Raw genomic sequence first — 21,759 nt, 5'->3', positions numbered from 1 at the left:
AAGAAAGTGTAGTTGATTTTCAATACGTTGACCGATGTGAATCTACAATTTTCTTTTTCTCTTACGCACATAATGAACATATGTGTATGTATTTATTTAAAGTATGTATATCAATATCAAAAGTATAATAATATTTTACTTTTTATTGTTTTCCTTTCATGTTATTTTTGCTCCTTAAAGAACATGAAAGGATTTTTTCATCTATGATAATTTGATTTTCTATATAGAAATTCTTCTATGCCTTTCTTAAAAATATTTTTATCCATCATATTATTATCCTTAAATATATTATTATTGTAAAATATATTATATTACATATGTATGTATTTATAAATTTATATTAGTATATTAACAAATACATACATATGTGAAATATTTTGTAGTAAATACTCAACATGAATTGAATATAGAGAATAGAAGAAAAAATAGAAAATAAAAAAAAATTTCACGTTTCACCTATCTATATATGGGCAAGTATATGATAGAATAAAGACAAGAGTGTGTAACTTGTAAGTTTTTTTGAAAACAAAAAAAAAAAGCAAAATAACTCAAGGGTACAAGAGATTCTTTATTACATATATTACCACGTGACACATACATACACACATAATAAGATATAGCATATGAAAGTAAAAGAACCACCAAAAATTCATAGAATTTCTCTTGTTCTAAAGTTGAATTTTCTTCGAAAAATATGTACGCAAAGAAAACACAGAGAAAAAAAAATGAAAAAAAAAAAAAAACAAATATTATATGGAATTTTAGAAAATTGAATAGAATAGGAAAATTTTCAAAAGATAGTTCAATCAAGGAGGGTAATCCCCGATGATTTACGAAAAAGAAGCAAACATTTTTTTTTTATTCTCTCTCTTTTTGTTGTATTTTGTTGCCAATTTTCGTTGTTATTGTTTTGTAATGGAAATGTTTGTGAAATTTTTTCTATTTATATATTGTATATGTATACAAGGATATGAAAAGTACATGAAATCCTTTTATTAAATTTATTTTCGTTACTTTCAGTTTTTAGAAATTTTGTTTTTTTTTTTTCCTCTATTTTTTTGTGCTGTGTTTGTTATTTTATTATCAACTAATGCTTTGAATCTGAAACGAGAGTTGAATTTTGAGTAAAGTTTTTTTTTTTTTCGTTGCTCTTGTGTCCCCCCCACCCTCGTGTTTTTTTTTTTGCGTTAATGTTATTCAGTATTCTATTTGTTTTATATTTTTGTTTTCACATTTCCTTACTTGTGATGAAAGAAGAATGTGTGTACATTGAAATTTAAATTGAAATTTATTTTTAAGTAAAAAAAAAAAAAAGTTAAAAATGTAAAAAAAAAAACAAAGTAAGAAAATGAGCTCTTTAATATCATGATAGAATTATTCAAAGTTTTTATCCATAAAATATATATATATTAGGTATATATAGAAGAAAAAAGGAGATGAAACGCAATGTCAATCATTAAAAGAAAAGAAATAATGAAAAAAATGAAAATAAGATAAAAGCAAAAAGAAAAAAAAATTTTAGAAGAGGAAAATTGAAAATAAATAAATGTAAATACAGTTAAGAAATAATAAAAATAAAATAAAAAATAAAAAATAAAAAAAGGAGAAAGGATCTAGTAATGGCAGCTGACAGTCAGATTCGTTTTTTTTTCCGTATATTCTGTTTCTTCATTGAATGATTGTGAATGAATGATGCGATGAAAATATTTTGAAATCATGTTTTGTTTTTTTTCTTATTATTTTTTTTTTCATTTATATTCAACAAATTTAAAGAAAAAAAAGGTAAAAACATTATCGTAGATTCTAATTAATAAGATAAGTGGCAAGATTTTAGGTGTCAATAAATGTTATTTTCTTATATATAAAATTAAATAACAATATATTTTAATTTTAATTTGCACGCATAGCATTCTTATTTGCCTTAGTATGTCATTAATATAATGGCAAAATAATTTGTTGTTAAGCATTCTAATTATTAGGAAAATCAAAAAAAAAAAAAAAATAGAATGTATATAGGTAAATAATTTTTTATTCTATTGAAAATATTTTTAAGGTATTTGATTGTGATTTCAGTGTACACATATATTGAAAAATACTAAGTGAGAAATGTCTTAGTATATTGAAATTTTTTACTTCCTTGTAAGAAAATGTAAAATATTAAAAGTTTTTATAAGATTTGCATTATATTTTCCAATGAATAATTAAATTATGTAGATTATTATTGTTAAGTGTGCGAATGACAGGAAAACAGGTGTCAATTTTGTATAATACAATTTATAATTTGTTCATTATTTTCAAATGAAATTTACATTGAAACCATGTTGCATTATCGAATTTACTTTAGTTTGATATCAAGACGATTCTTATATCATACGTTTGAAAATTATTGATAAAGATAATGCTTTATCTTTTTATTAGATAATGTTTGTTCTTTAAGAGTTTTCCTAACAAAATCTAAAAATGCTTGAGTAATTGGAGAAACGAACTCCATCGTTGTAATCCCTTATTTTAAAGGTATTTGAAAATTCTATATAATTTTTCTTTAAAAATATATAAAAGAAAGTATTTTCCAGAACGTCATTATTGTAAACAATTTGCAAAATCGTTATTTCCGCAAAATATTTGCAATATTAATGAACTCCAATATTATGTAGTTTTTGATTGTTGATACAGTATAAAAACAGGAACAGAACAAAATTAATTTTTAATGTATGGAAATCTAAACACTATTGACAATCGCAAAAGATTAACTAATTGATATGTTTAGTGTTTTTTTAAAAAAAAAATTAATTAAATTAATACAATATAATTATATAAAAAATTTTATATAATTATATTGTATACTGTTGAATCTCGTTATTAAAATAGTCTCTGTTTAATTTCAGCACTGGTCCAATTATCATTGAGACTACATATAATCTACATTAGTTTTTTGGATATATTTGACCCTCTATTAGTGTATTAAAGTATTTTCTTCTTATAGTTATTTTAAGTATTCTTTCACTACTTCTTTATAATAAATATTTGATGATTTCAGAAGAAAATTATAATGCCTGCAATTATGACACCGGCCGTTACAGTTGCACTTAATCAAAATGAAATAATAGGAAAAAAAACAAAATTTTAAAATAAATATTTTTACCCACAATGTGACAACATTATGCTAGACTCAGCAATATTGGCGTAATTTTGAAACGATTCTATGTACAAACTTTAATTCTTTTGTTTCTGGGAAATTTTAATTTATGTCTTAGACAGATTTTGCACTAAGTTATTGAATTCTTACTCATGTAAATGAAAAAAACGAGGTATATGACTATAAGTGCACTAGTTTGAATATTACTTATTATGAAAAGTAAATTAATTTTGTGATATTAACTTTATTTCAAAAACTTTGAGTAATTGCTATTATAACGTATAGAATAAGGGCTCGAAAATATGGTGCTATACCAAAAAAAAGTAGTAATTTTAGCTACATAAACCATAAAACTTTTAAAAACATTTTGCTTTAAACTTTACTTTAAAATTTATTCAATTTTTTTTTGAGCATTCTAGAATTAGAATAAAATGTAAAATTGCAAAATTTATTCGAAGAAATAGATTTAATTTTTAGTTAAAACAAGTATTAGTTAAAGAAATTTACAGAAGTATGATTGAAATGTTTTCATTAATTACAACTTGAAAAATATTTTACAATACTGAGTTATGATAGTATATGAATGCCTATGTACACGCACAACATCACATAAATAGAAATCGAATATTTCCATGCATGTATCTATATAAAATTTGTTATTAGCCTCTTTTAATATTCACCTTAATATTCCCTTAAAATAATCTGAAAGCATCATATTATTGTTATCTAGATACATCTATGGGTAAAAGATCAAAGCATAAAATCATAATTATTGTTATTTTGATACAAGGCTATAATATGTATTCTATTTTAAAATTTTGAAAACAAAATATAATTTACATACCTACATATGTATGTATATCAGGAATTTAATTGTTTCAAATTAATTCTACAGAATCTTTTGTAACTCTTTTTTTGTAAAATTTAGTTTTAAATTATGCATAGGTAAAATAGAATTTCTAATATTATTCATACAATATTATAGTCTGCTCTATAAGTTGCAAATTTTTGGTAATCCTTTTTATATGTATATTAATTATTTTGTATGCATATTCATATTATATAATATGGGCATAAAAATTTTATATAACCTTATACATACATATACTTAGTAATTGAGATCTATAAAATTGTATACAATAATATTCTAATTTTACTCTTTTGAAGATAAAAGATACAACAAAAATTTTGTCTACTTTTGCAATGAAATTTTTTACAAAATTATTTTTTTTTTTATAAAATTTTGCAAATATTATTGTTTATGTTAAAATTGTGTAATTCCATTAAATTTATAATTATTCTATTAAATTATTCTATTAAATTTATAAATTTATTTATTTTTTAAGGGCTTTATTATAAAAAAAATTTTTAAAAGTTCAGGAGAGTAAAACTTTTGATTTCTGAACTATAGGCCTATAAATTGGGAGTAAAATTTGGTTGAAAAGAATTTCAGGCAAATTTAAATAGAACAATGCGTCTCCCCTTCAGAATCGGATATATTTGTACGAAAAGTGGAAAAAATCTTTTTTTTTTGTTTTGATTAGTGCAATTTCATGTTGTGATAATAATTGAGATAATAATTTTATTTACATTTTTTCAGTCACTACCACAATTGATTAAATTTGAAATAAAATTTTTTACGCAACCGTTTGGCGCCGACTTATGTTACATTTTATCCACAATTGGTTAAATTTACATCTGGAAAATATCAACGACCAAACAACTCCTAATTTTACGGATTATCTCCTAATATGTACGATAGAGCAGCGTCATGCTGTAACCAACCCATCATTTTCCTGATTTCCTAAAGTACCCTTTCATTATTTTGAGAATGTATGCACAATACTTACGGATTTCAAAATAAAATTCGCGTTATAAATATGTTACTATTGCAATATTCAGAATCATAATAAGGAAACTTTCCAAAATCATCTTATCATGCACATAATTTTATTTTAAAAATTTCTGAATTTTATTTGATATAAGATATACATAATGAACCTTAAAGTTAAATTTAACAACAATAAGAAATATATATTGGTATATGTTATACGAGTACAGCATAACATATAGCAAATACGAGTACATTTCATAAGGGATGAAAATACCAACTAATTAAATTGATTAAGATTAAGTTTAGATTCAGGCCAATTTTTTTCGTTTGATTTTGTTAAAAGTACGCTATAATTTTCGGTGTGTTAAAAATAGAAATGCGCTAGAACAGGTTGTGTAGTATTCTAAAAATTTGAAACTTCATAGCCGTTTTAGTTCAGATACAACAATCACTTTTTTTTGATTATTTTAAATAACGATACTTTTTTCGGTAGCATGCTAGCCTATTGTTTTAGTATAAAAAACTGATTTAAAATAAATTTTTCGGAGACCTACTAATATACAACCTACTGTACAACTCTAGCTTGCATGCGCAAAAGTACCGTTGTAGTTAAAACTAAAGCCTATTATCCATGAAGTCAGGCGAAAGAGGAAAATTTGCCTTTTAATGTCCTGGCCTTACGAATCGATTGCGACATAATATGTATGGAAATGGATCAAAATGCATCCCAAATTTAATTTTAAGTGGAGGTGGATCAAAATGACGTCGGCGTCTCTACGAAACTAAATGAGATAGCGAAAATCTGATTACATATATTGAAAGATCATCGTCGAAAACCTATAAAAGTGTCCTTAAGTCAGAAATTTTGAAAGTGGCGAATGGATCAAAATAGCACTCAGCCGACGATATGCGTTTTATGGAACAATTTTTGTTCCTTACACTTCTCGTTCCTTACTAACTAAGTTCTACATGCTGGTGCTGGTATGATTCATTATAGTGAAAACCCTGAATATGTATTATATGTAGATATAAATTATATAAATTATCTACATTATATAAGTATCTACATTATATTTTATAAAAGCCAATATACAATTTCATTTTAAGAAAATTGTTTTAAATTCATAGAATGGTAAATTTTGTACGCAGGCAGAACTTATTTCAAATTTAATTTTCTAGGTATTTGTAAGTTTTTTTACTGAACATGGGTATATGGTTGGGCAACAAAAAATAATTTTTAATTATAAGAAATTTAGTTATAACTTGTTATATACAAGCTATCAAATTCATTTCGTTGAAATTTATTTATCAAAATATTTGTTAATTCTATGGCATTTTGAACATACATAATAAATAAAGGAGCATAAAATTTCATAAAAATTATTTCATTATTTTTGTTAATTAATTAAAAACTTTTAGGAATATTAGAGATCATTCATAATTTTTCTTGTCAGAATATTGAAGGCAATATTAACGCTCGTTTTAATTTAAAGATACTGTAAAGGATAACAGATGTATTTCAACTCAAATCAACTTTATAATAATTATGTATAAACATGATGAGGTATTGAATTCTTCATAAAATACAGCTTATTTAACCGATAATTTGTATTGTAGATTACAGTCGATTCGGATAATTTTTTATCCGAATCGAATGTACTCTAAAAAACTTAACATTTTTTGAAATGTGAGAATTTTTCAATAAAGTTTTTAATAAAACTGAAAATTTTCAAAAATATGCAACCATAGCATAACATAATTAATTATTTATTTCTTATACGCAATCTTTAACATTAATTTATTTTATAAATTGAATAATTTTGAATTCTTGACATTTATTTCATTGTTATTATTAAGCATTATTTTAAGGTTGTATGTATTGAATGAATTTTTGGAATAATTAAATTCTGATTATTCCAAAAATTTAATTATTCCAAATCTGAAAATATTTAGCAATTATTTGCTTTTAAAATAATATTAAAAGTTGCTGGAAAGAAATTTTCAGTGTTAAATTGAAATTTTTAATAATAAATGATTATGTTACAAGGTTTTATTGATTTTTATTTATTTTAATGTGTGTATAATGCAATATGACTATATTGGTTATAAAGACACGAGTTATTATTTATGATATTTGGAATTAAATTAAGATATACAAGCATAAGACAAAAAAAAAATATCAAAAATTTTAATAAATTTTTAAAATTTTAATTTAAATTAATTTTTTAATATTTATTTTATTTCAGATTGTATCAGTTGAATTGAATAGAGGTTGGAACAGTAGATTAGGTTTTAGTTTACAGCCATCAAAAGAATTCCAAAATAAAAGTTATATTAGTGCAATTTATAATGATAGTGTAGCTGCGAGAGATGGAAGATTACGTGTTGGAGATATACTAGTATCAGTGAGTTTATTTTTATATGCATATTAATAAATTAAATTTTAAATTTGTGAAATTTCTTCGAATTAAATTTGTATTTAATAAATAATTATCTGGTTGAATTCATTGATTTCTTAAATCATATATTTTATTACGTAATGTAAGTGCAAGAATATGTTATTTTTAATATTTTTCATTATATAATATTCAAAAATAAACTAAAAATGTTCAATTTTCGTTACGAAAATTAGATGAATAGAAGAACGCTCTCAGGAAATTTTCTTTCATGAATTCTCACAATGGAACTTTAATTTTAAATGTTATAATGGAAAAAACCATACGTAACATGGAATTTTTCTAATGTTATAAGAATTTTATGGGAAGAAGACTTACATTTCTTTTCAATTAATTTTTTTCATTTTAACATATTTCACATCAATATTAAATATTTTGGATTTAATGGTAATCTATTTAAATTCTTTAAAATGAATTGAATAAAATTGCAAAATTATATTGATTTTGGGGTAAAACTTAAAAGAATTTTTATAAAGTTTAGTATGTACATGTAACGAAATTCCCTTTAAAATCTTATCTACTTAAAAATGCATAAATGTTACAACTTTATACTCATACCTTCATATACGTTATGCAAAATTTAAAAGATAAAATCTGAAAAACCCTGAATTTTATTTAACAACCAAATGTACCATATATTTTTTTCCCCCAATTTTCATTTATCATGTTACATATACATAGAAGAGAAACCAGAAAAGGATAAAGTTTTATTTAATTTTTTTTTTCTTTTTGATTGACATTTGACAGAATTTAATTTTCGTTTTCGCTCATTTTCCTTGTTTGCGAGCGTCGTTTTTTACATACGCTTAAAGAGTTTATTAAAGACTTTATTAAATTTCTTTTCATTTCGTTTTTTTTTGTTTTTCTCTTCCCCATATTCTTTTCTTTCTCATTTTGAGAGAGGACTAAAAAAAAAAAGTAAAACTTGTAGAATAATGAATTTTTCCTTTAGCGTTTTACAAGATCAGATACATTCTAATTTGAAGTGTTATGACAGTTAAAGTCAAGAGGGATATTTCAACAGTTACATGTAACACAATAATGAAATTTCTAAAATATTATAAGAAATATGTATAGGTGAAGAAAGTTCCGTAGAAGCTATATAATAACTTAAACATTGAGAATAAAAGTTTACTTAAGAGAAAAGATAAAGGCTTTAAATGTTAACATATTCTGGGTTTTAGAAACAAAAGAAAAAAAATTTAACCTTAAAGCAAAAGCACAAAATAACTGAATCAAGATAACTTCTTAACAAAAACAACGCGTTATTTTTATTTTATTGTTTTACTAAATTCGGATTGTGGGAACTTTGAATATTGTAATGTTTATAGAATAAACCTTTCCAACATTATGAAAATTTCTCTTAATGTTACAGGGTAAAACATTTTTTAAATATCTTCATAAAATTTTCACCTATAGAAAAAATTACAAACGAAAAAAATACACTAACCAAAAAAATATAGCCATTTAGAATTACGATTTCAAAATAGCACATTTCCTACTTAAATCCACAACCATTAAAATTTTAAGGTCTAAATATTGAGACGTTATGTTCATTCTCTTATATTGTGGTCTGTAAAATTGAATCAATTTAGGAACATTCAATAAATAATAATTTAGAAACAAAAATCTACGCAATTAGATAAAGTGAATTATTTTAGTTAAATTAGTATTTCACTGAAGTAATTCAGTGGTATTTCACTGAAGTTTATGTTGTCGAACAAATAATTAACAAAAAGTTGGTATTTATCACAGAAAGGTAGAAATTTATCACAGAGAGATGAAGTAGAAAGACTTTTTATTTTTTTGAATTAAATTAAATATTTATTGAAATCTTTAAACTCTTGAGGTCTAATGAAGTTGATCTGTAAATTTTCAGAAAATGTAAAAAATTTACATTTTATTACTATTGCGAAGAGCTATCTAACGTGTTGGTGAAGTCGAGCATCTACGTAAAATATTTTTGTATTAAGGCAGTAAAAATTTTTATAAGCAGATGTACAAAAAAAATGAACTAAAACAATTTTCATTTACAATGTTTTTGAATATTGTGCTAAAAAAAGAAACAAGTTCACGAAGTTATGCAAACAAAATATAATTTGAAAAGTTAAATATCGGATATTTTACAAAGTTTTAACTTTAATAGGATTTTGAAACAGATTAAAAAAAAAATGTAGGTAAAAAAAAAATCTGATGTGGTCAGCATATCTCCGATCGCAGGATTTATTGTTTAATTAAGTAAGATGAAGAGAATGCATTTAATTACTTCTTTTAAATTTTAAGGACTCTGACAAGCATACCTAGCAAAACTTTATTTTAAGTTAAAATATCTAGAAAAATCTGAATTTGGCTCTTAGTAGACTTTTACTTTATGTTATCCTGGTTCCTTGGAAAGTTCTTTATTTACTTCTGGTAGCAAACTCAAATATTCAATTTAAATAAATTTTATCAATTAGTTCCTTCAATATGTTGTAAAAATGTAGATTCGGCCCGTAGTGAAGATCTAATTCCATAGGCCTGGCATATCCCAAAAGTTGATCAAATCCTTGATAGACACTCAGATATATAGACACTCAGATAATAAAATCACTCTCATCCTTAATACACACTCAGATATAAATTTTCGTTAAAATCGGTCCAGCAAAACTTGAAATACTGACCTACACAAACAAATCGAAGGAAATCTCTAGTAAAAATAGTTTATTTACGCTTAATAGCATGGCGAAATACATGGGAACAAAAACCTAGCACAAAATCTGGCACGTGAAATTTGGTGTCATCACTTAACCTTCCTTATTGCATGCAATGCCGGGTCGGTAAAAATGCTAAAGAATTCTTTGCAGAAAAAAAAATCAATCCTTTACCACTATGGTGTTTGATTTAGAATAAAAATTACAAAACAGCGATTTTTTTTTTTTTATCAAAGCAATGAGTTTAAGTAAGAAGTTGTTTTTTATTTTGGGTATTACAGTAAGTTAAATTTAACTTTAATTTTAATTTAAAGTATACGGTCATTTCAACTCTTTGTATTTAGAATTCAAAAGGTTATAATAAAAATGCTGCACAAAATAAGAATAAATTAAATTGACTTTATTCACTTTGAGATTATGTATATATATACTTTCACTCAAAAGTGCATAAATTTGACCTATTTATGAATACTTGGTAAGTTTTACTTACAGACAATAACTTACTTATACTTTTTTAGTAAGTTAATAAACACATTGTTTAAAATTATATTATTTTTGGAAATTTTTGTTCTATGGCGATTATTGCCGATAGTATTTTGTAAAAAAGAAAATTTTTTCTTTTATAATTGATTAAATTTTTTAATTTATATGGATGACTTATGGCTCCGTTATTTGCAATTAATTTTTTATCGCATCGCAGTAAAACTTCGGCAAATATTATGTATAATAAGGTACAATTTTTTTAATTTTTTCTTTGTATTGACTCTCCAGAAATTCTCAAAAAACCAATATTTATAGTAAAACAAAATGGTTTTTTGTCAACACGCATACACGAACCGAGTAAAACTAATGAAAAATTCCTTAATTATAGGAGTTATTTTAAAATGTTTTAAGTTATGAATTATTTACGCTAATTAAAAATAAATAATTAAAAAAAAATAATAAATAAACAGTTTTCATCTACAATTGTTCATTTTTACAATTATTATTTAATACTCAATATCCTCATTAAAAATTTAATACCATTTTATAATTGCATTACTAACGCATGTATTTGAAATTAAAATTTCTTCGAAAGTATAACAAAAATGACATGCGATATACATTTATTATAACAATTACCTTAAGATAGTTTATTAAAGCCAATTTATTTATTTGAGATTTATTATTTAAAAATAAAAATATTAAAGAGAAAAAATTTTTATAAAAAGTTGATGAATTTTTAATAAAATAAATTATGCAGTGCAGAACAGAAGAAGTATAAAGTAGAAACAGCATACTCGTATTTGAAGTATAAAAAAAAATTTCTCATCATTAGACTGTATAGAACAAATGTATTATATGAGTGAGTTATACCTTTATTTTAGTCAATTTAATATTAAACCCGATCTAGATCTAGATACTTTTATTATAGAGTTGAATGTAAGCATTTTTAACAAATGATTTCAATTTTATTGTAATGTGAATACCAGTACGAACAAGTGTTCGAAAGGTACATATTATTAATTTATCCCTCTGCTTTAAAATTTATGCCGGTTTATGTCTTTCTGTCTATAAATTTATCCAATCGATAACTCAGAAACGAGACCCATTTATATGGGATAACCAAATTTTCCAAAATGCTGAAATATATATTACGGTATGAATTTTATTTAGTTTCGATTCGTACTTAAGAAATTATAATTCATACAATAAGCAAAAAATGGCATACAATAAGCTGTACAAAAATGGATTTGGCGATTGATTTCGAATAATAATTTCGAATAATAATCAAACAATAATTTGGTTATATCTTAGAAATTGTAAAGGCGATCGTATTCAAATGAAGAAACAACAAGTTGGCTGATGGAGTCATCATTTTAATTGTCATCATTTTGGTTGCTGTTGTTAAAGTTTTTACAATAGCTGCTAAACCTTTATGAATTCTTTTGTCAGATATCATATTTTCGTTTATGGACCTAATATAATACAATCATTATAACATAAATAGAATTTGCACGTGTAAATTAATTCAGTGATTAGTACCAATTGTATTCGACTGTAACAATTCACTGTAAAACATTTTACGATAATTGGACTGTATGTATATTTTACAATAATAATTTAAAATTAAAAAAAATATACATATATATTTTTATTCTAGTTTTCATATAAAATATAATATTATTTTAACATAAATGCATTTTATTTATTATCATTATTATTAATTTTCTTTTCTTTCTTTCATTCTATATTTTTTCAATATATATATTTTATATATATATATAATATATAGGTTAATGAGGAATCGATTGAAAATATGTCAACAACAGAAATCATCGATTTCTTGCGAATAATTAGAGGTGCAATACTTATTACAGTACTTAGAAAAGATTCAACATCGCAAGAACAGAGTAAACAGTAAAATTGAAGTGCTACATATATTGAAAATAATGAATATAGAAACAGCAGTGCATAATATAATACAAGTATATGTACACATTTTATTATATAGTAATAAATTTATATATAGATTTATTTATATACATAATATTATGTACATTTATAACAAAAAATAAATACATACAAAGAATATCTTGTCAAAAGCTTACGTTGTAAACTTAAGTTGTATAAGGATGTTTTTGTAAAAGTGTATAAAAATAAAAGTGAATTTCTCTACAAGAAAATATTAATGCACTTATATAAATAAAATATAACAAAAAAAAATTAATGTTTGTTGAAGTAAAAAACAAAAAAAACCAAAGTTTTTTTAAAAAATTTCCTGTAACGAAAAAAAATTTCAAAAAATTAATGATAATTATTTGTAATTATCGAATGAAAATTCATAATGAAAAGAAAAAATAAATATTATTTCACAAGTTAATTATTTTACAACAATTTGAATTATTAAAATATTAAAAATAATTAGTAATGGTAATGAAAGAAACAAAGAAACTTTGAAATTAGTGAAAAATTAAAAAAAAAAATGAAGATTTTTAAATATTTTTTTTTTTGGTTTTTTTTTGTTTAATTTTGTTTCTGTTACAAAATCAAATGAATTAATTATAAATCTAGTTGATTAATTAATTAATATTTAAATTTTTTTATTCCTATTAATTTATTCTAAAACTATGCTATTTTTTAAAATTAATTCTTAAGTATGATCACAAAATGCTATAGAAATTAGGCATATAACAGCTAAAATAATATTTTGCATCACTTTATGAGGCCGATATTAATGAAAAACAAAAAATGCTCTTTAAAAAAAATATAAAGTCAGTTAAAAGAAAATCGACTGGGAATCGATTTTTTTTTTTAAGAATAGGAACACATTTGATTTTCGAATTAAAGAAAAATTAATTGGCAGAACAGTTCGAATTTAAAATTAACATCTAAACAACAGACTGTATGAGAACGCCAATAAAACTAAAATAAATATGTATATATGTATGTCAAGAAAATGATGTATGATTTTAGATCATTACCTAAACGTTAATTACAAATGATAGGTTTGGTTTAAATTTTGCGGGAGAAAATAACCATACTGCAACTTGCATTGTATTATTCTAATACCATCACTTTGAATAAGAAATTTACAAGTGAATAATACACATACATCAATAACAATAAACAAATTTCATATATACATATTATTCTATTTTAAAGAATGAAATGTTGTAATCGTCATTACATAAAATTTTTTCATGTATGACAAGAATCGGAACGATTATTTGATCATTTTGAGGAATTATCAGTAAATGAACGTTTTAAATAAAATATTAATATCAAAAATTATTCATTGTATCAAATATAAAGGATGAAAAAAGGATGTACTTATAATGTACATACTTATAATTTTAAATATAGATCCATAATAGTGATGCTTAATACTACATAAGCATTATAATATATCGTATAACATATACACCTAAAATTCAATATACTTAAGAATTAATAAATTAAAAAAAAAAAAATACCAATGTCGCCATGCATAATATTAAATTTATATTTTATTTTTCAAAAATTTTGTATCCCTGTTTTGAATGAAATTAATTAAAAAATGAAAACAAACAATAAAATTAATAATTATTTATATATGTATATGTAAAAAAAATATTATATTATTATATTGTAATAATTGTGATAAAAATGAAAAAGAAAAAAAAATTTATTTACTTATTAAAAAAAAAAAGAAAAAAAATTGAGTAATACACACACACACAAGTCAATATTATTATACGTTATTAAAAATTATTATTCTGATGTATGTAAAAAAAAAATTTAAATGAAAATTTATTTATAATTATTTAAGATTAAAAAAATTAAAAATAAATTCTATAATAATTGATGATTATTAATTATTAAAAATTTAGATACACATAATTATTGTATTGTATATATATATACACGATTAAAATGAAGTAAATCATATATAAGAAAAGAAGAAAAATAACAAAAAATTACAAAGAGTATACATCAAAGGATAATTAATTATACCTCAAGTTCAAAATAATTTTAATTTTTAAGTATTCATTTTCACCTCTATCTATTTTTTTTCTTTTTATATTAATTCAGTCATTTATATACTTAAATGGAAATTTAAAATGCAATATGTTTAAAAAAAAAAAAACAAAAATTAATTGAATATATTTAATGTAAGTAATTTGCAATTATAATAATTAATATCAAATTCTGTTTCCGGAATTGTAAACCACTTTATAATTAAAATTTCAGTTTCCTTTACATAAAACTCAAACTTTTAATTTACATTAAACTCGAACATATAATAAAAATTTTTTTAACATTTCTTTTTATATTATATGTGTTATACAAGTATACATGTATGAATACAGGGTAATTCAGTAAATAAGTTAGGAGTAATAGGATTGAAAATTAATAAAATTTTTGTTCGGAATATAGTGTTAAAATTCAAACCGTTTCGGAGCTACGGGAGAAAGTTCAATTCAAAATTCAAAGAAATTTCGCAAAATTTTAACACATGTAAAAAAATTTAAAAGCTTCAAACAAACAGATTTGGGAAAGGATTATTAAAAGGCCTTAAAGCAAATAATAGCGGATTATTTGATTTTAGATATTATTTTTTTTTTGGATATACAAGCGTTCAAATTTTAGGGAAATTACAAAATTTCTTCATTTTTTGTTTTTTTATTATTTTTTGTTTGTTCAGACAATTCCTCACAAAATCTTTGGTAACATCCAAAATTCTCTTAACATTATTTTTCCTAGCGGCTTAAGCTCTTTAATTTTTAATGGTTTAACGCTAAAAAATCTTTTATAATACAAGAGGCATAACCATCCAAAAATTTTATTCATTTTTGACCCTCTATACCCGATTGTATTTCGGCTTCTAACTTGGTACCCAGCATATATACTCGTATGTATACGTGTTACTATTTTATATATACATTCTAAAAATTTTTAAAATCAATTTTATACTATAAATCAATTTTTCTTTTAAGAATTAAATCCGGTTAACTTAAATATTAAAAAAAGAACGAAGAAATTGCCTTATTTGTAATATACTAGATTCTTAGAAATTATATTTGAAAAAAAAAAACTTTATTTATGCAAAAACTCTAAGATTAATTCTTAAAATACTTAATTAGAAAAATTTTTATATTTCCGAAAGAGTTTCGAAAAAAAGCTTCACTATTAAAGTTAACTGATTGATATAGGATCTAAACATGGTTAATATGATTTTTGAATGCTCATAAAAATATTTGAATTCCAGGAAATTTAAATATTTTCTTTTGTTTTTCAATTTATTCCATTCGAATTAAAAATTGAATTTTCAAAAATTTGATATTATTTTCTTTTAATAAGCAAATTCACATACACTCATATATGTTATTCAAAAAATTCTATTCTAATAAAATATATTTAGTTCCGAAATAATTTTTATTTATTAATTTATACATAATATATTATATAAATTTACTTAAATAATTCTTCACAATTAAAAAATATATTTTTTTTTTCGGTAAAATCCTTTGAATAAAAATAACACTCTATTTATTTTTAAAAAAAATTTCATTAAAATTAATATTAAAGTACTTAAATACTATATTATAATTGTTGACAATTTATTATAAAAAAAAAATGAAAAGAAAATTAAAAAAAATTTAAATTACATTATTTATAGAAAAAAAAATAATAATAGATCAATTATTAATTAATAAAATGAAAATATCATTAAATTAAAAAAAAATAAACGAAATTATAAAAAAAAAACTTTTTGTATATGCAAAATTCTTGCCGTATATTATTTTTACAATAATTTTTTCATGAAAAATACAAAAAATAAATGAATAAATAAATTTTATTGAAAAAACAGAAAAAAAATATTTGAATAAATAAAAGAACGAATATAATAGACTATAATTACATAATGTATTTAAGAAAAAATTCATTTGAAATGAGAAAAAAATGTATTTAAATTTAAAAGTTGTAAGAAAAACAAAAATTTACTAATAAATGGGGTTATTATGATTCGTATTCGAAATATTCGAAGCTAACTCTTACTCGAATATTCGCCAAAATGATATTATGTTTTACGAACAATTAAATTCGCTAGTTGCAATCAAGATTCAAAAGAAAAAAAATTACATTTGAAATTATTAAAAAAGTAAATAAAGAGAATAATCTAGATTTTAATGTAGGTTCAATACACTTTTCCAAAATTTAATATTTAATTGATATTTTAACATTTTTAATATATGAGTTTCCGATTTATTTTATTTTTATGGGTATACTAATAGTCGTACAGAAAAATAAGAAAATTAAAATATTGGAAGAATACGAAGATATATAAGAAATCCATCAAATCTATTGGAGGCTCCACTGAAGATTCCAAAGCGCTTTGCTCCACAGCAAAATTTACCCAGATTTCCTTCAATATATTCTTGTTGAGTTCGAATTTAATTCCACCATGAACTACATCCGGATTGTTTTTCATTAGTTCTACCAATTTTGCGAATTGCTCTCGATTTGTTTTAACTAAAAATTTATGAAATCGTATATTACGTATACATATACAAACGCTACTTTTGTTTTGTCATTAAAAAACCAAAGAATAGGTTTATAAAAGGCAGTAGATACTACATTGATATTATTTTTATGCCTTATTATGGATACTTAGAAATTATTTAATTATTTTAATACAAATATTTTACCTTTTTTTCACAATAGCCTCGACAAAGCATTAAAATATTATAAACTATTCGCCTAGTTTTCATATTTCTTTATTAACCATAATTATCATTTAGGCAAATTCGAGAACGAGGACATTTACTTCGCGAATCATAATAACTTCAAAAATTTAATTTTTAGTCTTCAATTCGAATTCAGCACAGTTATTTACCTATACTTACAAACACATTTTGTTAATTTTCTTTTTTTTTATTATTTTTAAAATTTTTACTAATTCTAGAGCGAGAACTTTTATTACTTACTCCTTTTTAATACCCATACAAGTTTTTAATGTAAGAAACAAAAAAATTTCAAATTACGAACGCATTAAAACCAATCAAATTACAAGCAAAGTGAGAACTTTTAATTTATTTCAAACCTTCCAAATTTGAAAAATATTTTGTAATTAAAAAATAAAAAACAATCTATAAAATTTATTTGTTTATGTAAATTTGCATATCTCTATAGAAGAACAGAAAAGTAAAAAAAAAAAAAAATACGAAAAAAAAACAAGAAAAACATAAAAATTAAATGTTTTCCTAAAATCCTAAAAGTAAAACAAAATGTTTTTTTGTTTCTTTTTGTAATTTGAGAATAAAAATTTCATTTTAGAAAAATTCAATTTATTAATTGCTTGTTTAATTTAATAGGTTTTCTTTTCTTTTTCAGGAAATTTTACCATATTCACAATGTTCAGTTAAAAGTTAGTGACATTAACGTGACCTATCTGGCAATAAAAGTATAATATTATTAATGTCTTGAAAGTAAAGAACATGGATTTAATAGGCCACTAGGAAATTGAATTGCTGTGAATCAGATTTTTTATCAATATAGTGACATGAAATACATTCTATATACTTAAAAATATGTAAGTTATGTACAAGGTCGGGCCTAACTTCCTCGGCCCCTACGTGGCTTCCAGAAAGTGCGCCTGTCTTCAAAACAATCAACAATAGCAATAATTATTGCACGTTGAGTAAAATAAATCACTTTTTTAAAATTCATCATGCCGAATGCAAAAATTAACGACTGAAATTAAAATTTTAGTTTATTATTGTTTAATGTTTGTGTACATATACATATTTTAAGTTAATTTAGTTAAAAATTTTGGGAAACACATAAAGGAAAAAAATTGGAAAAAATTTATATTTTTTAAAATTTAATTTTTTTTTTCCAGTTTTCAATAACGTCTCTGTTTTCCGGCAGTCATTGCAAATACTTATTTTGCACATATGGTAGATGCAGCGCTAAAAAAATACAGTACATTTAGTGAAAATTACAAGAATGCTCAAGAAGTGATATCAAATTTTTAACACCCATACTAACGTATATGATGTAAATTGGTCGGTCTGTCCGTTCAACTGATAATTCGAAAACTTCTTGGGTAAAATTTAACAAATTCTTAGAAATGATTTGTGATAGCAACTGCCTATATTGATATTGGTGAAATTCATTTCTAGTGAAATTGGTTGTGATCCAAACTGTGATCCATACAACTTCGAAAATCTCATAATGAGTAATAAATGAAACGACATAATAGTACTGCAATTTTATAAAATCATGTACGGCTACAATTTAACTTAAAATTCTTTAAAATTTCATTAGTTTTTTATAAAAGTTATTTGACTGTTATGGACTTTAAAAGTTATTGAACTATATCTTAAATAAACAATAGAAGGACTAGTTAGTACAATAATAATAAAAGGAATAATATTATTTTGCACATGTAGATTCAATGACAAGACTATATATCTCAAAAATTTTTAAATTGCACGAGTTCTTTTAGTAGTTTCCATATAACTTAGAAAGCTATTACATCATATTTTAGAAAGTAGTGAAGATATGAGTGCAATTATTTCACAGAGTAGACAATGTGAAATCTATGTACATTCTCATTGGAAATAGAAAAAATAAATTTGATTTTCGGAATTAGGAGTAAGAATAATATTAAAATTATTATGATAACTATGTTTTTTTTTCTTTATATTTTATATACAATTTTAATTTTATCATAAAAACAAATCTCTTCGGTTTTTTAAAATTAGCTACTTACATAATGTATGTTTTTCTTATGGAAATTTCACTTGTCATGGAAATTTTTTTTTCAAATTCGTCATCTTCATTCATCTTAAACGAAAAATTTTCAAAACCACTCAATAAACATCAAATTTGAAAACTTATTGTAATAAGGATTTTTTTTGTTAACAATAGGCAATAATTTTTCAGAACAGTATACAAGTGTATTACGGCTTGAATTACAAAATAATGTTAAAAAGTGATTTATTATTAAAATATTCCAATTAAATTTAAGAAAAAAAAAAATTTTATAGGAGTTGTGAATGTAAATTTGAATGTTTTGTATTGTGTAAACAGGAAATAAAATTTATTTTGCTAAGTAAGCATAATATACATAGGTCTTCCTCTAAATACATATATTATACAAGGTGTAAACATAATACATCATGATCCCCTTCACAGAGATGAAATGATGAAATAAACGTATTTTTCACAAAATAATGTACATATTATGTATATGTATATAATCATATTAAAAGCTTTATAGATAGTGTATAATTTTTTAGAGGAAATATTCACAAAATGATTTATTCACAATAAGTCTTTTGATATTAAAAACATCATATTTTATCCTTTATACACGAGTATTGTTATATATATTTACACCTGTTTTCCTAAACATACGACTAAAGATAATTATTCTTGTCTATGTTATAATGAACGAGAAAGATAATGGAAGATTTTTAATAAAAATTTTAGCTAAAATACAAAATTTTTGTTTTATCATAATTATTTTAATGAGTAAATTTAGAATTAAAAAATGTAGACACTTATACACTTGGATACCCACCTTATTTTTATTCCAAATCTATCATCATATCAATGCTTCTTTATTATTTTGTCGGTTTGAAAGAAGCTTAAAAAACTGAAACATTGCCCAGTTAGAGTTTGTAGATTCCAAGTGAACCGAATGGGGCAAGAGGACATATCGCCTGAGTCACCACAGTTATTCATTACTTATTGTAGCCTCCCAACGCTCCCGCCTATAATACCCCTGCTCTAAGTATAAAACTTGATATAACTATAAGGGAATTAGACAGCAGTTTCTAAACGCTCAGGAAATAATGCCCAAGACACTTGTGATGCTGAGCAGTCAGTATCGGACAGTATATATAAGATTATATATATTTCACAAGATCATTTTTGCAATAAGCCTTAATACTTTCCCAGTTATGGTAAGGTATTATTTTTTATGTGAAACAATTTATTAAACGCATTTTTAGTTTTAAGGCTATAGGCAGACGACTCTACTAAAGATGGGTAAGCACAAATCACGGAATGTGTTCGAAGCTCTGATCGTTTGTGATTCTTTTGAAAAGATATTGAGATGGTAACAGACATTCGTCAATTGCTTAACAATTGTTCGAGAAAAATTATAATTTTTAAAGGATAGCTTCAATTTCAAAATTTTGAAGAACATTTGCCAGAAATAATTTGCGAATTTGATTTCTTATTTAAAACTTCTAGAATTAATTTTAAAAAAATATGCGGTTTTAAAATAAGGTGCCTCCCTTTACGCGGTTTCCAAATAATACCAACAAAAAGATTTTCATATATTATAAAACTTAAAGTGTACTAAACATATTTCAAAAATTATAAAAATATTGTACTAAACATTGTTCAAAAATGTATGATTTTCAATTTGAAAAATAATATATTTAAGATTATTTAAGATATAATACATTTAAGAAAAAACAAAAAGAGAAGAAGTCATTTTAAAAATATTAATCTTATAAACGGAATCATCTGCTCTGAATTTTATTCTTTAAATAAGCTACACTTTTACTATAACTAGATGTTTTTAATATTTAATAAAAGCAAAAATATCCACTTGTACCACTGAGTAACTAACTAAACTATATAAATTGTGAAATCAAACAAATAATAGAATTTTTAAGTGCAAAATTTGATGTCTCTATAACTATTTGTATATACACATATTATGTATCAAGGTAAGTTTATAAAAAAAGAAAATCTGAATTTCAAATACGCGGAATAAATAAAATTTATTGGAGTTTTTTTTCCTTTTATATAAAATACTTAAATGGATTTTCCAATAGAATCACATATTTTATTTTAAGTTGTCTAGACTTGTAATAATATTTCAGATTGCTATACTCTTAGTATTATTGTTAAAAAAAAGAATATTTAAAACTTAAAAACTGTTATATTTAATTTTTTTGATTTTTTTTATAAGATTAATGAAAATCAAATTATCTTTAAAATTCTAAGAAGAAGGCAGAGCATACCATTACAATATCTTTTAAAATTCTTAAATTACGGCAACATTATAAATTATTCAAGATTCTTGTTAAAAGTATTTTTCTTATATTCTTATTATATTATGTAGGGTCGGAAAATGTCGATACCTTCCTACGC

General features: G+C 22.9%; 1 protein-coding gene across 5 annotated transcripts in view; it reads left to right on the top strand.

The window, feature by feature from the left end:
* LOC129609913 (uncharacterized protein DDB_G0283357-like) overlaps window positions 1–12,943 on the top strand; it is a 128,057-nt gene extending 115,114 nt beyond the window's left edge. For 4 of the 5 annotated variants that reach the window (XM_055522185.1, XM_055522187.1, XM_055522184.1 and 1 more), the window contains exons 14-15: window positions 7,217–7,375; window positions 12,392–12,943. In XM_055522185.1, coding sequence (XP_055378160.1) covers window positions 7,217–7,375; window positions 12,392–12,520 — 288 coding nt within the window. In that variant the 3' untranslated portion in view covers window positions 12,521–12,943. The remainder of the gene's footprint in view (window positions 1–7,216; window positions 7,376–12,391) is intronic. The other variant, XM_055522188.1, reaches the window with a different exon arrangement.
* The last annotated feature ends 8,816 nt before the right edge of the window (window positions 12,944–21,759 follow it).

Source organism: Condylostylus longicornis, unplaced genomic scaffold (genome assembly GCF_029603195.1).
Source record: "Condylostylus longicornis isolate FDR11 unplaced genomic scaffold, ASM2960319v2 ptg000040l, whole genome shotgun sequence".
NCBI lineage: Eukaryota > Metazoa > Arthropoda > Insecta > Diptera > Dolichopodidae > Condylostylus > Condylostylus longicornis.
Note: the sequence above shows the minus strand (reverse complement) of the source record. Positions and strands in the feature narration are given on the sequence as shown.